Source organism: Carya illinoinensis, chromosome 14 (genome assembly GCF_018687715.1).
Source record: "Carya illinoinensis cultivar Pawnee chromosome 14, C.illinoinensisPawnee_v1, whole genome shotgun sequence".
NCBI classification, from domain to species: domain Eukaryota; kingdom Viridiplantae; phylum Streptophyta; class Magnoliopsida; order Fagales; family Juglandaceae; genus Carya; species Carya illinoinensis.
The window spans coordinates 1,705,936-1,720,490 of NC_056765.1; the positions used below are offsets into that span (position 1 = coordinate 1,705,936).

Consider the following 14,555-nt stretch of genomic DNA (forward strand, 5'->3'; position numbering starts at 1 on the left):
ATCAAGCATTAAAAAGGAGTTAAAAAGTTTCTAAAGGATTGGTCTGCACAGTTTTGTGGGCCAATTGTATATTGGAAGTTACTTTACTGTTTATTTAGCAATTTGTAAGGCTAGATTAATAATTCTTCAGCATTTCCCACCGATTTTATTCAAATATGCTGGAAGTATGTACTGAGAACACCCAACTAGAGGGATGAAGAGAAAGAACACTCTCATGGAATATAAAGAGTTAGAAGGAATGGAAGCTATTTTTTGTACTGAGAACACCCAACTAGAGGGATGAAAAGAAAGAACACTCTCATGGAATATAAAGAGTTAGAAGGAATGGAAGCTATTTTTTGTAGGCTGCCATCTAAACATAAATAAACAGAATAAGCATAATGACTTCAATTCTAATACCATTCTCTCACAATCTTCAAAGATTCGAATATAAGAGACTTAAATGTAACAGTACCTTACAGAATAAGGGGTGTCCTGCCCACCCCAAGTTTTCCTATTTCAATCGCACAGAAAAGTTAAAGCATCTAAAACCTCTCTAAGCAAAGGGAAATTAAACAAACATAATCCCATTTTCCCTAATGGTGTCGATAACAATCCCTAGCTTACCCTCAATTCTCTCATTTTTTCTGGGCTCATAAGACATTGCAAATACATCAGCTTCCTTCGACCTCTCTGCAATCAGCTTCCCAATAACTCGACAGGCATTGTGATCGGTGAGTGATGGTAACGTAAACCTCAGGTCCCTGGAATTCGTGGTGGCAACAGATATCACTTTGCTGGTGGCCCGATGCATAACTTTCGCATGGACAAATCGCTTTGAAAAGAAAACATTTAGTAAAAATGGTCTCATGTACATATCTGTCCTCTGTTTCCATGATTTCTTATTTGGTCTTTTAGCAGCCTCACTTCGAGATCTCCGGGTCCAGGCAGCTTGAATGAAAGAACCCTACAGACAGACAAAAGCGAGTTAATAGATTTCTTATCAATTCAACTTCTAAGTCGAAACTAACCAAACTATAAGAAAGAATGGCTTCTAAAGATGCAATCAGGTAGATATCATAGCTCATGATAAAGTTCAACATTGCAGTCTGCCTAAATAAAACATTGATAGGTTCAATTAAAGAAGAAAAAGTGAAGACCAAAATGAACTCAACCTGAAATGAAAATTTCTTCTTCAAAACTTAGAAGATAGAATGGCTCTTTCTCAAAAATATCAATAGACAGAATAAGCTTCTCTGGGGAAACTTCACCATGAAAGTTAATTCTAAAATAGCATGGTAAGTTCTTTGAGCCTTGTTCTTAATGCTAAGCTCGCATTCAAATACGAAAACTTTACTAACTCTCAATACAGCATTGTGGCATGTTCTACATCATTTTGAATGCGCTCCTTACCTTAAACAATTCATCCTGTACAACAAACAGAGCTCTCATCTGCAGTTTCTTTCACTACTTAGCACAACCATTCTATGTCGTACAACAAAAAGCTTCTTTGGAAGTACAAAACTGAGAAGGATACGACAAAGTATATAGGTTCCATTCATAATCCATTCTCGCAGATCATTTACTTTTCATTATAAATAAATGGGGCATTCATAGTCTCAATTTCAGCAAAAATCAAAGCCACATCGATCAGAATTTTCTTATGGGAATCCAATGCATAATAGCATTTTCCCCTTCTAAATTCAACACAACACACAATATTTGTTTACCACACAGAATAAAATGGGGTTTGATACTCTGGAAATAACTATTCTACTTGTACCCGTCCAAACTGGTTTGTTTATCAACTACTACAAAGCTTAAAAACGACTAAGATGGAGTAAAGGTTCAAGATTTCATTTCTGCTACCAAAGGGATTTGTTCGTCAAAAGAATTAATTGGGTTGTGAGCCAAAAGAAATTCAGTTCATGTGCATACACACCCAAACCCGACAAACCAACATCTGCTACGGCGAATTGGGTTTTCAACAATTTACAACATTCAAGAAAAACCAAGAAATAGCTCATCTAAATGGACTCTTGGTAAGTAAAAGGATGAAACAAATCATCTAAAATGTGGAAAATGAGAGATTGGCGAAAGTTGCATTTACCTTTTTGAGTATGGGTTTAGGTGGGACTGTAACGCAATTCGAGAAAATGCCGAGCTTGGGAAAGGAAGATGTCCAAGAAAGCGAAGTGGGTTTCAGTGAACGACTCGGAAGTAACTCAGCTGGAAGAATAAACGGTGACGAGGATGACGCGGGACTTGATATACACGCCATCTTTAAGCCTTGAAGCTCTGCTAGCTGCCTTCTCACAGTTTCGCTGTCCCGATAAGAATTGGGCCTTGTACACACAAAATACGAATATATACATCTCTTTCCAAAGATATCTCATTCAAGCTAATGATCTCAAATTGTTAAATAAAATATAAAAAATAATTTAATTTTTTTTAAATCTCACAATAAAAATTATATTTTAATAATATTTTATTCAACTTTCAGTTAATATCATTTATATAACCAAATGAGATCTCAATTTTCACAAATAAAAAAAAAATGACAAATAAAATATGTATAAATTATCCAAGATTAATATGTTATTAAAACTTTTATATTAGGAAAAAAATACACTTGCTTTGCATCCTAGAAATGATTTAAAAATGCAGACTTTGTTGTTAAAACTATCAAATAAAGCATATTATACTATCAAGTTATAAAAATACAATTCTTCTGTAGCCAAGCAAATATGTGGACCATTGGCGCACTAATGCTAACATGGCAAGGTCATTAAAAAAGAAAGAAGAGAGGGAAACCAAATAGGAATATAAAAAGAAGAAGAAAGAAGAATACTGAGTTTTGCCATTTTCATCTCTCCCTTCTGTGGTGTCTGCTCCTCCTTGACAGGTGGCTTCTCCTCCATAGGTACCTCAGGTGGCTTCTCTCCTCTTGCTCCTCCTCGATTGAGTGCTTAGATATAACTCTATTTTCACCATTTTCATCTCCACTGTAGATTGGCGGATCTCCTTCGTGACCACCTCTGCGAATCTCCTTTACCATTTTCATATCTGCTCACCAACTCCTTTCTTACTTTTTCTATCATCCTGAAGCACTACACAACTCTTCAAGTTCAGTTTCAAACTTTACATTAGAGTACATATGAGTTTAAGCAGGCCTCGCACCTAGCATACAACTTTTATATGTAAAAATTGCCTTCTTGAAAACTAAATTTAAAACCATACTTTTGAAAACCACAAAATCAACATATATCCGCAACACAAAATCGACCACCTCCTAAATTTAATGAAACTATTGCTGGGATATATATATAGAGATATACACACACACACACACACACACACACACACACATATATATATATACCTTAGTAAACTTGAGAAGAAGAAGCAAGCGAGTTCGATAAATCATGGAGAATAAAAAGAGCAACACTCATCTTTTGGGTTAGGGTTCAGAATCCAAATATAAGGGTTTAACTTGAGAAGAAGCATTCCTCCGCGATGGTAGTGAGAGACAAAAATTGGGAGAGGATACCACGAGACTCGACAAGAGAGGAGACATGTTTTACAGAGAATGGAGAGAGAATGGAAACAATGGGAGAGAGAGAAAGAGAGAGGGGGAACCTGTCAAAACAGTGCAAAATGACGTCGTCTCATCGTTTTAAAATTCATTCCCGCTTTTACCTCCAATGCACCGTTTAAATAAACAGTACATGTACGACATTGGTGGGCATCGGTGCACCAACATGCCTATACCCAGAGTTTTCTTTAAATTAAAAAAAAAGTGACACTTTACAATAGTTTACATTATAATTCAAATTAAGAAAATGATACACAAACAAGTATTTTTTACAATTTTGTAAACAATTTTTTTAAATGATGGAAATTTTTGTAAAATAATTTATAAAAATAACATCGTTTTATAGAAATATCCTCAATTTAAAATATAATTGTAAAAAAAGTTGTAAAAAAAATTATACGGTATTATTACTCAATCAATTATAGCTATTAAAATAAGTAAAAATAAGTGCATAATATATATATTTTAATTTTGAAACTGAGATCATCAATCATTTTAATCATCAATATGGCATTCAGCCAGTACAAGAGGTCTGATGCAATCAGCAATACAATCAATATCCAAATGTTCTTGATCTAAAATCAACTGTTGTCTTTGCTAAGTGATGTACAACACCATTCAGTTCCTTCTCCACATGCTGTATAATCCACTTTGCATTACAAAACACTCATATGATGACTGATACAAGACATTGTAGATTCCCAACAATAGGATCCTGCATCTTAATTGCTTTAACTGCCTGACTTAAATCACCCTCAATAATTATAGAATCGAGACGCAATTCTTGACATAATACAATCTTGATGGTTAGATCTTTTGAATTATAAATCCAATTGAAACTTTTGGATTGAATAATTCATCATGTGATTCATATTATACAAGTAAGTCAATAAGAATTTTTTATGCCACATATTAAAATAAATGTCATATTTCGATTTTGGGTGGTGATAGGGTTGTTATCCTATTACTGCCCATTTACTACTTATAAGGTATTAGAAATTTTTTATTTTTTTATCATTTTCTTTTAAGTATTATTTTAATATCCTTAGCCATTAAGAAAAAAATTAAAAAATATATATAATTTTACTAATAGTCACTTCCTTAACCATCAAATAAAATAATTTTTTTTAAAAAAAATCAAATACAAAAAAAATAGTAAATGAGCAGTAGAATGGTAATAACCTTATCATTTTCCTTCGATTTTTAAGTGACCATTAATTTACAAATCTCATGAAACTCAAATAATTTACAAGTTTTGATTTTGCTAAATAAATACTTTTTTTAGTGGAATTTATTATAATTTTAAAAATAATTAAAATATTAATTATTTTTTAGTATATTGATGTAAAAATTTTACACGTCAGTAGTATATTAGTTGTATAAAAAATAAGACTTAGAAATAATTTTTCTCAAATGAAATCCATAAATTTATTGCCCTATATTTGCAATTACTTGACAACATATATATATATATTTCAAAAGATTTTTTTTTTTACAGCAATAAACTTACACGTGACCAATATATAATTGTCCCAAGACTCTCAACAATAATCACAAAAGAAAGAAGTTTTATTTAAGTAATGTTATATATAATTTTAAAATATATAAGTTTCGTATATTATTTTTGAAAAAAATGAAATTTATGTTTTAAAAATAAAATTTTTAAATCTTAAATTTGTCAACTTTATTTTAAAGAAATATTAATGCTTTAACATAATAAAAATTTATAAATTATATTATATTATATTGTATTTATTATTTTGAAACGAAATTTATTGATTTTTGTTTTAGAATTGTTACAATATAAAAAAAATTATCTAAAAATAAACTTATATGATATACGATAATGAAATCATAAATTTATTTTATAATAAAAAGGTTTTTATAATTTAACTTAATATATAATTAATTTATAAATTTATTTACAGTAATATTATATACAGTTATTTTTATATATTTTTTATACATTTTATTGATATAATTAATTAGATTAATTTTTTTTATTATATAACTAATCATATTATTAATTTAAATGTTTCCAATGTTGTTCAATTGATGAAGAGAATATTAATACATCATCTATATAAACTATAGAAAAATGGGTGAAAGGTGTAAATATTTCGTTCATAATATTTTGAAATTCACTAGGAGCATTTTTTAATCCGAAAGGCATAACATTCCATTCATAATGTCGTATAGAAGTTTTGATTTATTTATATTGTAAAGTATTTTCCTTTCTGTTTTTGATGGAATGGAAGTGCTTACCGAATCGAATCTAGATCTCACCTAAAGGCTAAAGGCCCCTCGAGGCTTGAGCGTAGGAATGTGCCCGTGTTTCCGAGACGAGGCAGAAGAAGAAGACAAAGAAGAAGGACGAAGTCGACGACTCATTGAGTATTGCCGCAAAGCATTTTCCTCTGGGATCTAGATCAGATCCTCCGTTGCCATGGTTCCTGATCGTCTTTCTGCTTAGTTAATTTCATTTCCATGCTCTGCTTCAAAAACCACCACAAGTGAATTATCAAAACATACGAAAGAAAAGGAGGCAATGTCGTCGCGTAGGTTTTCCTTCTTCGGGAGCGGCGGGGGTTCCAACGCGGCCGACGCTTCCTCCAATTCCGAAATCCAGCCCACTCTGAAGCTCCAAGCCGACAAAGAAGTGTACAGGCCTGGTGATCCCATTATCGTCTCCGTCCAGATCTCCAATTCCCATGCCACCGAAGATCTCTCTATCTCCCTCTTTCTCGAGCGCCTTAGTTTCGAGATCAAAGGCATCCAGAAGCTCGACTCCCAGTGGTTCGCCACTCAGAAGCCTTTGCCTGGATCCAAGCAAAGAAGAGGTTCGCAATCGAAATTGCTTGATATTCTATTTATTTTTCAGGATTTAAGCTCAAGAAGTGATTGTATGTAGGTGAATATGTATTTATGGACTGCACGGTACCGGCAATGGTTTCTAATCAAATCGTTTCCTCTGGAGCCACTAAATCATGTAAGCTCGTTTTTAGTTTATGTAACCTTTTTCTTTTACTTGATTGTGTAATACAATAGGGCGTTTTGTGGACTCTCGAATAGCTTATTCGGATTTTTTTTTTCATTCTTTTCTCTTTAATCAATTAATTGGCGTCTAAAGTTTCCCATTTTATCATATTGACACGGGCCAATTGATCTTGTGAAACATTCAATGCTATTTTCAGATGTGGTGCGAACTGTATTGCCAACCGTTATACCACCTTCATACAAGGGTGCCACGGTTCGCTACTTTTACTACGTCAAAAGTACATTTTCTGGACAGTGGCTGATACTGGAAAATGGCCACTCTAATAGAGAATCAGTAAAAGATCTTACCGAACTGGTTGGTTTCATTCAACTTGGTTTAGTGATTGCTGCAATGCCTCTATTGATGTGGCTTAATTAATTTATTTTGGCATTAGATCATTGCATTGTTACAGGGTATATGATATCTGCTGTCCGTTGAAAATACATTTTATTACATGGTGCCAAGTTCAAGAAGCTGATTTTTTTTTTACCTTTTTGGTGTCTCTTTCAATATATTGATTTAGTATAAGCTGTTGGATTTAAAATTTTCGGATATTTTAATCAATACAGGAAGCTCGTATTCCATTACAAGTATGGGCTACTCAAAAAACTAGTGGCTTGCTTATGGAAGAAGGTCAAAGCGATGGTGAGTTATATTTCTAGTTCCATTTACTGCAGAGTATAAATGGAGTCCTATTGTTCAAGTACAGGCTCGAGAATTATTAAGTCAACATATGGAATCTCTCCTTGAAGGAAAATTCTGAATATTACAGTGTTTGAAATATTCCTTGTTGTTTACGAATTTTTAGAATTCACATTACATTTAAATCACATTGACGTACTAGTGTTGATTATTATGTAAAAATTGGTGTACTCAAATCTTATTAACCCAAAAAGTTTTAAAATGAGTACCTGAGAAGTATTCTTATTTCTTGTATTGTCAATGTTTTCAGGGATTGTTCCTTCTACAACCATCCAAACAGATATATTCTGGAAAGAAATGAATGGAGACTCTGATTGGGTAGGCTGTTAATAGTACTTTTTTACTCGTTTTGCATAAGGTCATCATACATCCTGTTCTTTCAAGAAATTCTTTCCATTTAAGAGCGTTGGAACACTGATAAATAAGAAAAAAGAAAAAAAAAGGAGCTTTGGAATAGAAAATTAACTCATTAGTTTATGTTTTAATTAAAGTAGAATTACTTCCTTACAGGTCAGAGCTAATGATATATATTTATATGAGAGCTTTGGAATAGAAAATTAACCCATTAGTTTATGTTTTAATATTAAGTAGATTTACTTCCTTGCAGGTCAGAGCTAATGATTTATATGATGGCATTGAGGAAGGCTATGAAAGTTCGAGGGATGAGATCTCATCTGTTTCCTCCTACAATCCCATGAAAGAACATGTGCAGAGAACCTTTGGAAGTGCACTATCCTTGCAATCATCTTCTGCAAGGTCTTTAAGTAAGGATGTTCAATATGTTGAAGGAGAGCGTACAAGCTTATCTTTAAATGTTCCACTTCCTCGACTGTCAGTGGCTGAGGTTTTACATGATTCAAGTGCTGGTGAGTCAGTCCTCTTAGTAACTCTCTTTGTGCTCCAACCCTATATATGTTTTGCTGTTCATAATTGCAATAATGGATGATTTCAGTTCCTGAATGCCGCTTAATACATGTGATGTCATTAAAATATTATGTTTTGTTGATCAGAATAGCAGCTTTTTGAATAACGCTTAGTTTTGCAAACAGATGGTTTGTCACCGCAGAAGCTGGCTGCCATTGTCTCCCCAAGCCATCAGCGGAAGCTTCTAAAGCCCCTTTCTGCAGATGATGAAACAACACTATCCTCTTCACCGAGATCAGAAACTGTTGAACCTTTAGCATGTAAATTACCACACTTTCTTCTGCTTCAAATAAATTCACACGCTTTTCATATGTGATCAATTGAATCCAGTGTGTTATAAGTCCCGGTAAACTAATTTGATGCAAACATTTTCCGCAGCAGAAGGCTTTATTCGAGGAAGGTCTTACAATATCAGGCTGGATGATCAAGTTCTTCTTAGATTTTCTCCGAAAAACTCTGACTCAACTTATTACTTCAGTGACATGGTAATTTCAGTTTGAGAATGCTAAGGACCTCTGTGAAGGTCTGTTCTTTGCATGGTGAGTGTGCCATGCATCTTTGTGGGTCCCAGTGCATGAATCTGCACCAGAGTGGGGCCCATATAAATGCACAGGCCATATCCAACGGCAAAGATCTGACCCTCACACGCTTGTAGCAGTCCAGTCCTCTTTCTATTTTATACAAATGTCTTGTGCCTCTCTCTCTCTCTCTCTCCGCCCCCTTTTTTTGTTTTCAGTTTTTTGGTTATTTTTCCCATTTTCTTCAACCTGTGTTGGTAACAGATCGGGGGAACTCTTACTTTCTTTCATGAAGAAGGAGCTAGGAGATGTCTTGAGGTAATGGCGGTTGCATAGATGGTAGAACAATCAACTACGACAAATACTGATTTGCTTAGTGTTATTGACGCTTCATAAAAGGATTTTTATTCTAGGTTTCGATAACATTAGAGACTTCAGAGACTATAGGTCGGCAATTTGTCCATCCTTCTCGGAGGAATTCTCCCACGATTACAAAGGTATTATTTTTTTATTATTAGTTTTTAAAATTGAAGATAGCAATTGCATGATGGATCAGGTGTTGTGCCTTTGTTGAAGACAGATTACACTTGATTACTTCTTTGTCCAAGTTAGTATGGGCTGTATGAATTGTGGTTGCTATATCCATCTGCGTATGGAGATGACAATTGGTATATAGTCTTGTGTTGCAGATAAATGGAAGTGTTTGTTAGGCATTGAAATTTCATTATTATTATCTACTTATAACAAAAAAAAAAAAAAAAATTTAATTATTATCTCATTCTTGGAAATCTACTCTATTTGGGGCTGCTAGCGAAGAACAGAGCCTTCACGAATTTCTCAGCTCGTCTTGACAATAGGTTTGCTCAAGATCATTTATTGATGAAGTGATCAGAGCACAAGCTTAGATATATAGCTTGTCCAGTCTTTTTTCCATCTTGCTCGTTGATCTATATCATCTTATCTTTGGATGGCCACACTTTTCTCTTCCTTTTTGCTTTGGCTTTTTGGGAGAAAATTCTAGATTTCATCAGGCAGGGATTCTAGTTTTGCCTTCTATTCTTGTTTCCTACCCCCTATCTTTTGTTTGTGTGAGATTTGTGGCGGGTATTTGCCACACTTCTTTTAATATTTTGTTTTTTCATGGATATTTCTGCTCTGATTAGGGTTCTAAATCAAGTTTCTTTCTATAAATCTCAAGTCCATCAAAATTGTATACCTAAAGCTTCAGTGAGATGTGTAAGTGTCAAGAATACATGTGAGGTGTTGTGTTTCAGTTTATGCTCAAGTTTCTGATGAAATATGCTGAGCTAAGCTTCCAACGAGACAAGCTTTAGTTTGGAAAATCTATGGTCGACCTGAGTCTGAAACACTTAGCTAAGCTCAACTCAATCTCAAGTCGAGTCTGGACATTTTCTAAATGTGTAGGGCTGAGTGTGAACAACTTATTTAGCTCTACTTGGTTTGACGGCAGGTTTAATTCTATTATACTCAGCAAAATCTTATGTTTGATGCAACCCATTTTGCTCTCTCCCTTTTATGCAACACTTTATTTTGATGATCTTGATACTTGTGTGCTTGCCATTTAAATCTTTTTGTTGGCACACAAATTACAGAATAGTTACCTTTTATTTGTTTCTGATTTTTGTTTCTTTTTCTTCCTTTTTCCCTTGGTAGTGTTCTTTCCATTCAATCATGTCTGTCATGCATCAGTTTATGTTGTAATCATACTTCTTACATTGGCATTAAAATGCTCAGATGCATAAAGCTACTAATTTAAAATGCTTGCTGGAATAACCGAAAGAGTATAATGAATTTGGGCTAGATAAAAGTTATTTATGTTGCGAACTTATCTCAATACTTGTAGGTGACTTAATGACCTATCAAAAAAATAAACTTGTAGGTGACTTAATGATTTTATTTGGTGCCATGTTTGTTGGATCAATATTTCCAGGTTCAAAGTGATCATTACGAGGTTGTTGCGGATTTGGTGCAAACAAGCTTTCTTTTCTCCATTCCCATGGATGGGCCCATGTCCTTTTCAACTCCTCATGTATCTGTGCAATGGTCGCTTCGGTTTGAATTTTTTACCACTCCGAAGAATGTGGATTGGACCAGGTATGCCCTTAAATAGCATTGTTACTGTCTTGCTTTCTTTCAATCCAGATGATTAGAGTGGTGGGAAGATTCCCATGTTATAATAGCATTTTCTTTCAATCCAGATGTGAAGTACATGATGCACTAAGATTATATGACATGGCTGTACCTATAAAAGAAAGATTATATGATATGGAAGTGAGAGATTATTATAGTTTTCTTTGGAAACCAGTCATTTAAATGATGAAACAAGAATAGACTATAGCCCAAAAAAAAAAAAAAAAAAGACTCGATGCATATATTTGATTTTCTTGTGGGTGTGAGTTAAGGTGACAAGTTTGATATCAATTTATTGGAAATTAAAGGTTTTCACAATTAATGCTAGCCTTTTGCTGTTCTATGTCAACTTGAAGTGTGCTTTTCAGCAAGAGATTTTAATTGTACCTGACTATATGATATTTCAACAATTGAGAATTCTTGTCACCTCTGTCCTAAAATACTTCAAATGCCCTCGACTTCAGATATGAGCACCCCCTCCTGATAGAGGGAAGAGACAAAAGTGAGTGGGTTCTCCCAATTACTGTTCACGCACCTCCCCCTGGGAATTCTGCTGCTCACACTCGCAATGAGAAATCTCTCTCATTGGAACCCCTATGGGTACATAATTGAAAGGTAAAATTAACTCCTTTACTAATTGAAGTTGCTTTATTAACAAATGAATTTGTTAACATCATTATAGATAGAGACCTACTTGTTTTTTTAGAGAATTACAAAATCTACTATTTGAGTTTTGTAGCAAACTCATCATCTCAAGAACTATTGTTCTGAATTTGCTTCTGTTCTGCAAATATTTAGAACTATGGTTAAAACTCAGTATCATGAAATGATGAGAATCTAAATCTTAATTTTTTTTTTCTTTTTAATGGTTTTGATAGAATAAGCTTTCTTCGTGATACAGGTAGATCTAACTGGCTGAAATACAAATCTTATAGCCAGATTAGCAACTGTGAGGCTCAACATTTCTTCAGAGACACTTCCCATTCAAATACATGATTGACAAGCTGAAGCACTTTGAAGAATGATGAGAGTAATCACAGTGCTACACTTCCATTTATGGTTGGCTTCAAATGCAGTTCATCTTCGGAATGCATCAGTAATGCATGCATGTTGTGCCTTAGTAGTGATTTTTCATTCTTATTGTTTCCGTTTAGAACCACATTCAGCTGAATAGTTTCATCTATATAGAAAGTGCCTTGAGGTGTCTCATCTAATGAAAGATCTCCAGTCATCGCTACCAGCCTACTGCTTATATGTCCACTAAGCCTCAAGCCTGTCAAACCATTCATCTTCCTCCCCTCTCTCTTTATTTCCTGTCTCTGGCACTTACGCCTTTTCACTTAGAACAGGTACATTTTCTTGGTGTTCATGTCTTCGGTGCTAAAAGACTTATCTTTACTTTCAAGCAATGAGGGACATGCAAACAATCGATGATCTACCTTGTTAGAAGATATTCTGGATTAATCGACACTAACTATATGGTAACTGGGAACAGCTTCCTTAAAACATTATTCATTTGATTGTTTCTGTTTTTGTGCCATCTTTTAATTTTATATGGAGTGAGACTTTGCTGTATATACTATATTCATGACCGCATTTTTCTTTCTTTCCCTTTGTAATGAGAAAAGCGTTTTAGTACAGTCAATTATTATTCTTTGGGCATATGCATTATTTATTTCTTTATTTGGTTAAAATGGGGGGAAAAAACAGCTCCAAAAGAGTCTTCAAACCAGTTCTACAGAGAACAGTTGAGAAAAGGAAACCATGTGTGCCCTTGTCTACCTCTGACCCCAAGCCAAAGAATAAATACATTTTTTTATTTTATTTTTGATAAGTAAAAGGAAATATATTAGATCAAGAAAATGGTAAGGCCCAAGTACACAGGGGTATACAAAGAGCCTTGCTACAAGCTAAGAGATGCGAAGAGCAGCGTAAAGTTCAGTAAAAGAAGTGTCATTCAGTACAATAGAGGATATCCATAAGACTAAAGTGTGGTAAAAGAAATCCCTAAAGCCTTACGGAGAACGCTTCTTATCCTCAAAACAACGACTATTCCTTTTAGGAATAAATACATGTTTAGGAAAAGATCCCTAATCCTCCACTGCACACCTTACTGATGATGAGGTTTTAGGAGAGGAGATTCCAACCATACCATTTAATCTTTAATGGCATTGTTGGACGTGAATGCCAGCTGATGACACCCGAAAGTGTCTACTTTCATTATGCTATGGTACATCTTAAAGCCAACCACAGCAGAGTCCCTCAAGTTGGAATTCGATGGCTCTTCATTTTGCTCTCTCTTTGCAACGGCAAATCATGAATTTTAGAGGGTAAGTCACCGGAGGCAATTCAATCCCTAATGTCAAATGATCGGAGTTGGGATTGTCTCGATCAGTTGTTGGAAGATGTGAAGCCAGCGATGAATTCATTCCAAGTCATGGCTAGTTTAGAAGAAAATATATCGTTCTTACACATAATTAAAGTATGTAATAATTGGAAAATACTTTTATTTTATAAGATTACAGTATCCCATTATTTAATTAAAAACTCATTTTATAATGGATGATGAATATCTTAATAACAACTTATATTCCCATTGCAAAACAACAGAATAAGCAAACTGCTTGTAAAAAACACCTCTCCTTCGTTGTTTCTTTCCTTCGTTTCTCTCCATACTGTTGCCCTTCCACAGTCGGTAGAATTTTTCACCCACTACCAAGCAGAGGGGGTTCGGAGCTTTGGCTTCGACCACCTCCTCCCCTAGCCAGCCCCAGTGGCTCTATCCATACAGTTTTCCGTTCATCCCTTTTGTTTTTCCGTAGTTTTTGGTTTTGTTTCCTCTCCGTAGCACCGTTTCTTGCCGATCTTCTGCTTCTGGCATCCTCCTTCACGCACGCGCCGCCTCTACAGCCGCCGATCTTCTTGCTCACAGCAGAAAACTGCATTTTTGCACGACGAGTTTGATACACGCGAGGCCCTTGCCGTGCACGTTTAATACGCGCAGCCGCGTCCTAGAGCGACTTCTGAGGTTATGCGCGGTCGCTCTGACTTCACCGGCCTTTGATCCTTCATATCAGCTTGTCTGATCTCCTCCTAAAGTGGCACGTGTTCTCCACGAGCTGCCACAAACAGTGTTGTCCCACCGGCGACCCGGCCTTGACTCAGGTTGCTGTCCTATGTTACCGTTCTTCCTAACCCGTGATTAAGACAATGTGATCATGATAGTCTCCTCCAATCGGACCAGATTAGCAAAATGCAGCGTAGTTCTCTCTACTGCAACTTTTAGTTGTAGCTTTATAGTCTGTTTATCAGACTATGAAAAATCCGCTTTAAAGCGGCATCCCCATGTGAAATTGGGTTGGAGCCAATCTTTTGGTGAGCTAACCCGCTTTTATTTTCTTTTTAGTACTGCTGTTGTTTGTTTGTTTTGGGAAGATTGTTGAGGACTCCCACCCCACAAAATCTTGTATCATTGTAATCTCGTAGTTTATCTATGAAATATTTGCTTGCTGAGGAAAAAAAAACTTATATTCCCATTGGTGCATACAAAGATTATAATCTAATTAATTAGACACTAACCACCAAAGGTGAAAAATGCAAAACAAATCTATAAGAAAAAACCATAACAAGTCAAAAGAAAATTGAATAA

The 14,555-nt window shown here is 34.9% G+C and overlaps 2 protein-coding genes across 4 annotated transcripts; one reads left to right on the forward strand and one right to left on the reverse strand.

Moving 5' to 3' along the window:
* Window positions 1-353: 353 nt before the first annotated feature.
* Window positions 354-2,332, reverse strand: LOC122294342 (50S ribosomal protein L18). The gene is made up of 2 exons (XM_043102987.1): window positions 2,090-2,332; window positions 354-946 (listed from the first exon to the last, which is right to left on the reverse strand). The coding sequence occupies exons 1-2, from the start codon at window positions 2,258-2,260 to the stop codon at window positions 551-553; spliced, it is 567 nt and encodes a 188-aa protein (XP_042958921.1). The 5' UTR covers window positions 2,261-2,332; the 3' UTR covers window positions 354-550.
* Window positions 2,333-5,819: 3,487 nt separating this feature from the next.
* Window positions 5,820-12,551, forward strand: LOC122294551. Of its 3 annotated transcripts, none has more exons than XM_043103390.1 (13): window positions 5,823-6,414; window positions 6,486-6,563; window positions 6,769-6,926; window positions 7,181-7,256; window positions 7,564-7,631; window positions 7,921-8,179; window positions 8,351-8,497; window positions 8,616-8,722; window positions 9,020-9,073; window positions 9,169-9,252; window positions 10,707-10,870; window positions 11,371-11,521; window positions 11,808-12,551. In XM_043103390.1, exons 1-12 carry the CDS (start codon window positions 6,123-6,125, stop codon window positions 11,516-11,518), a joined length of 1,635 nt encoding a protein of 544 aa, XP_042959324.1. In that variant the 5' UTR covers window positions 5,823-6,122; the 3' UTR covers window positions 11,519-11,521; window positions 11,808-12,551. The 3 variants fall into 3 exon arrangements, with proteins under 3 accessions (XP_042959326.1, XP_042959324.1, XP_042959325.1); XM_043103391.1 differs by having other exon boundaries at window positions 5,825-6,414; window positions 8,363-8,497; XM_043103392.1 differs by lacking the exon at window positions 11,808-12,551 and having other exon boundaries at window positions 5,820-6,414; window positions 11,320-11,452.
* The last annotated feature ends 2,004 nt before the right edge of the window (window positions 12,552-14,555 follow it).

Excerpts from the sequence above, each read along its gene's own strand:
- LOC122294342 (XM_043102987.1), bottom strand. The coding sequence starts at position 2,260 with ATGGCGTGTATATCAAGTCCCGCGTCATCCTCGTCACCGTTTATTCTT. Across the intron at positions 947-2,089 it reads CTAAACCCATACTCAAAAAG|GGTTCTTTCATTCAAGCTGC; the intron begins GTAAATGCAACT and ends GTCTGTCTGTAG.
- LOC122294551 (XM_043103390.1), top strand. The coding sequence starts at position 6,123 with ATGTCGTCGCGTAGGTTTTCCTTCTTCGGGAGCGGCGGGGGTTCCAAC. Across the intron at positions 7,632-7,920 it reads TGAATGGAGACTCTGATTGG|GTCAGAGCTAATGATTTATA; the intron begins GTAGGCTGTTAA and ends ACTTCCTTGCAG. Across the intron at positions 9,253-10,706 it reads ATTCTCCCACGATTACAAAG|GTTCAAAGTGATCATTACGA; the intron begins GTATTATTTTTT and ends CAATATTTCCAG.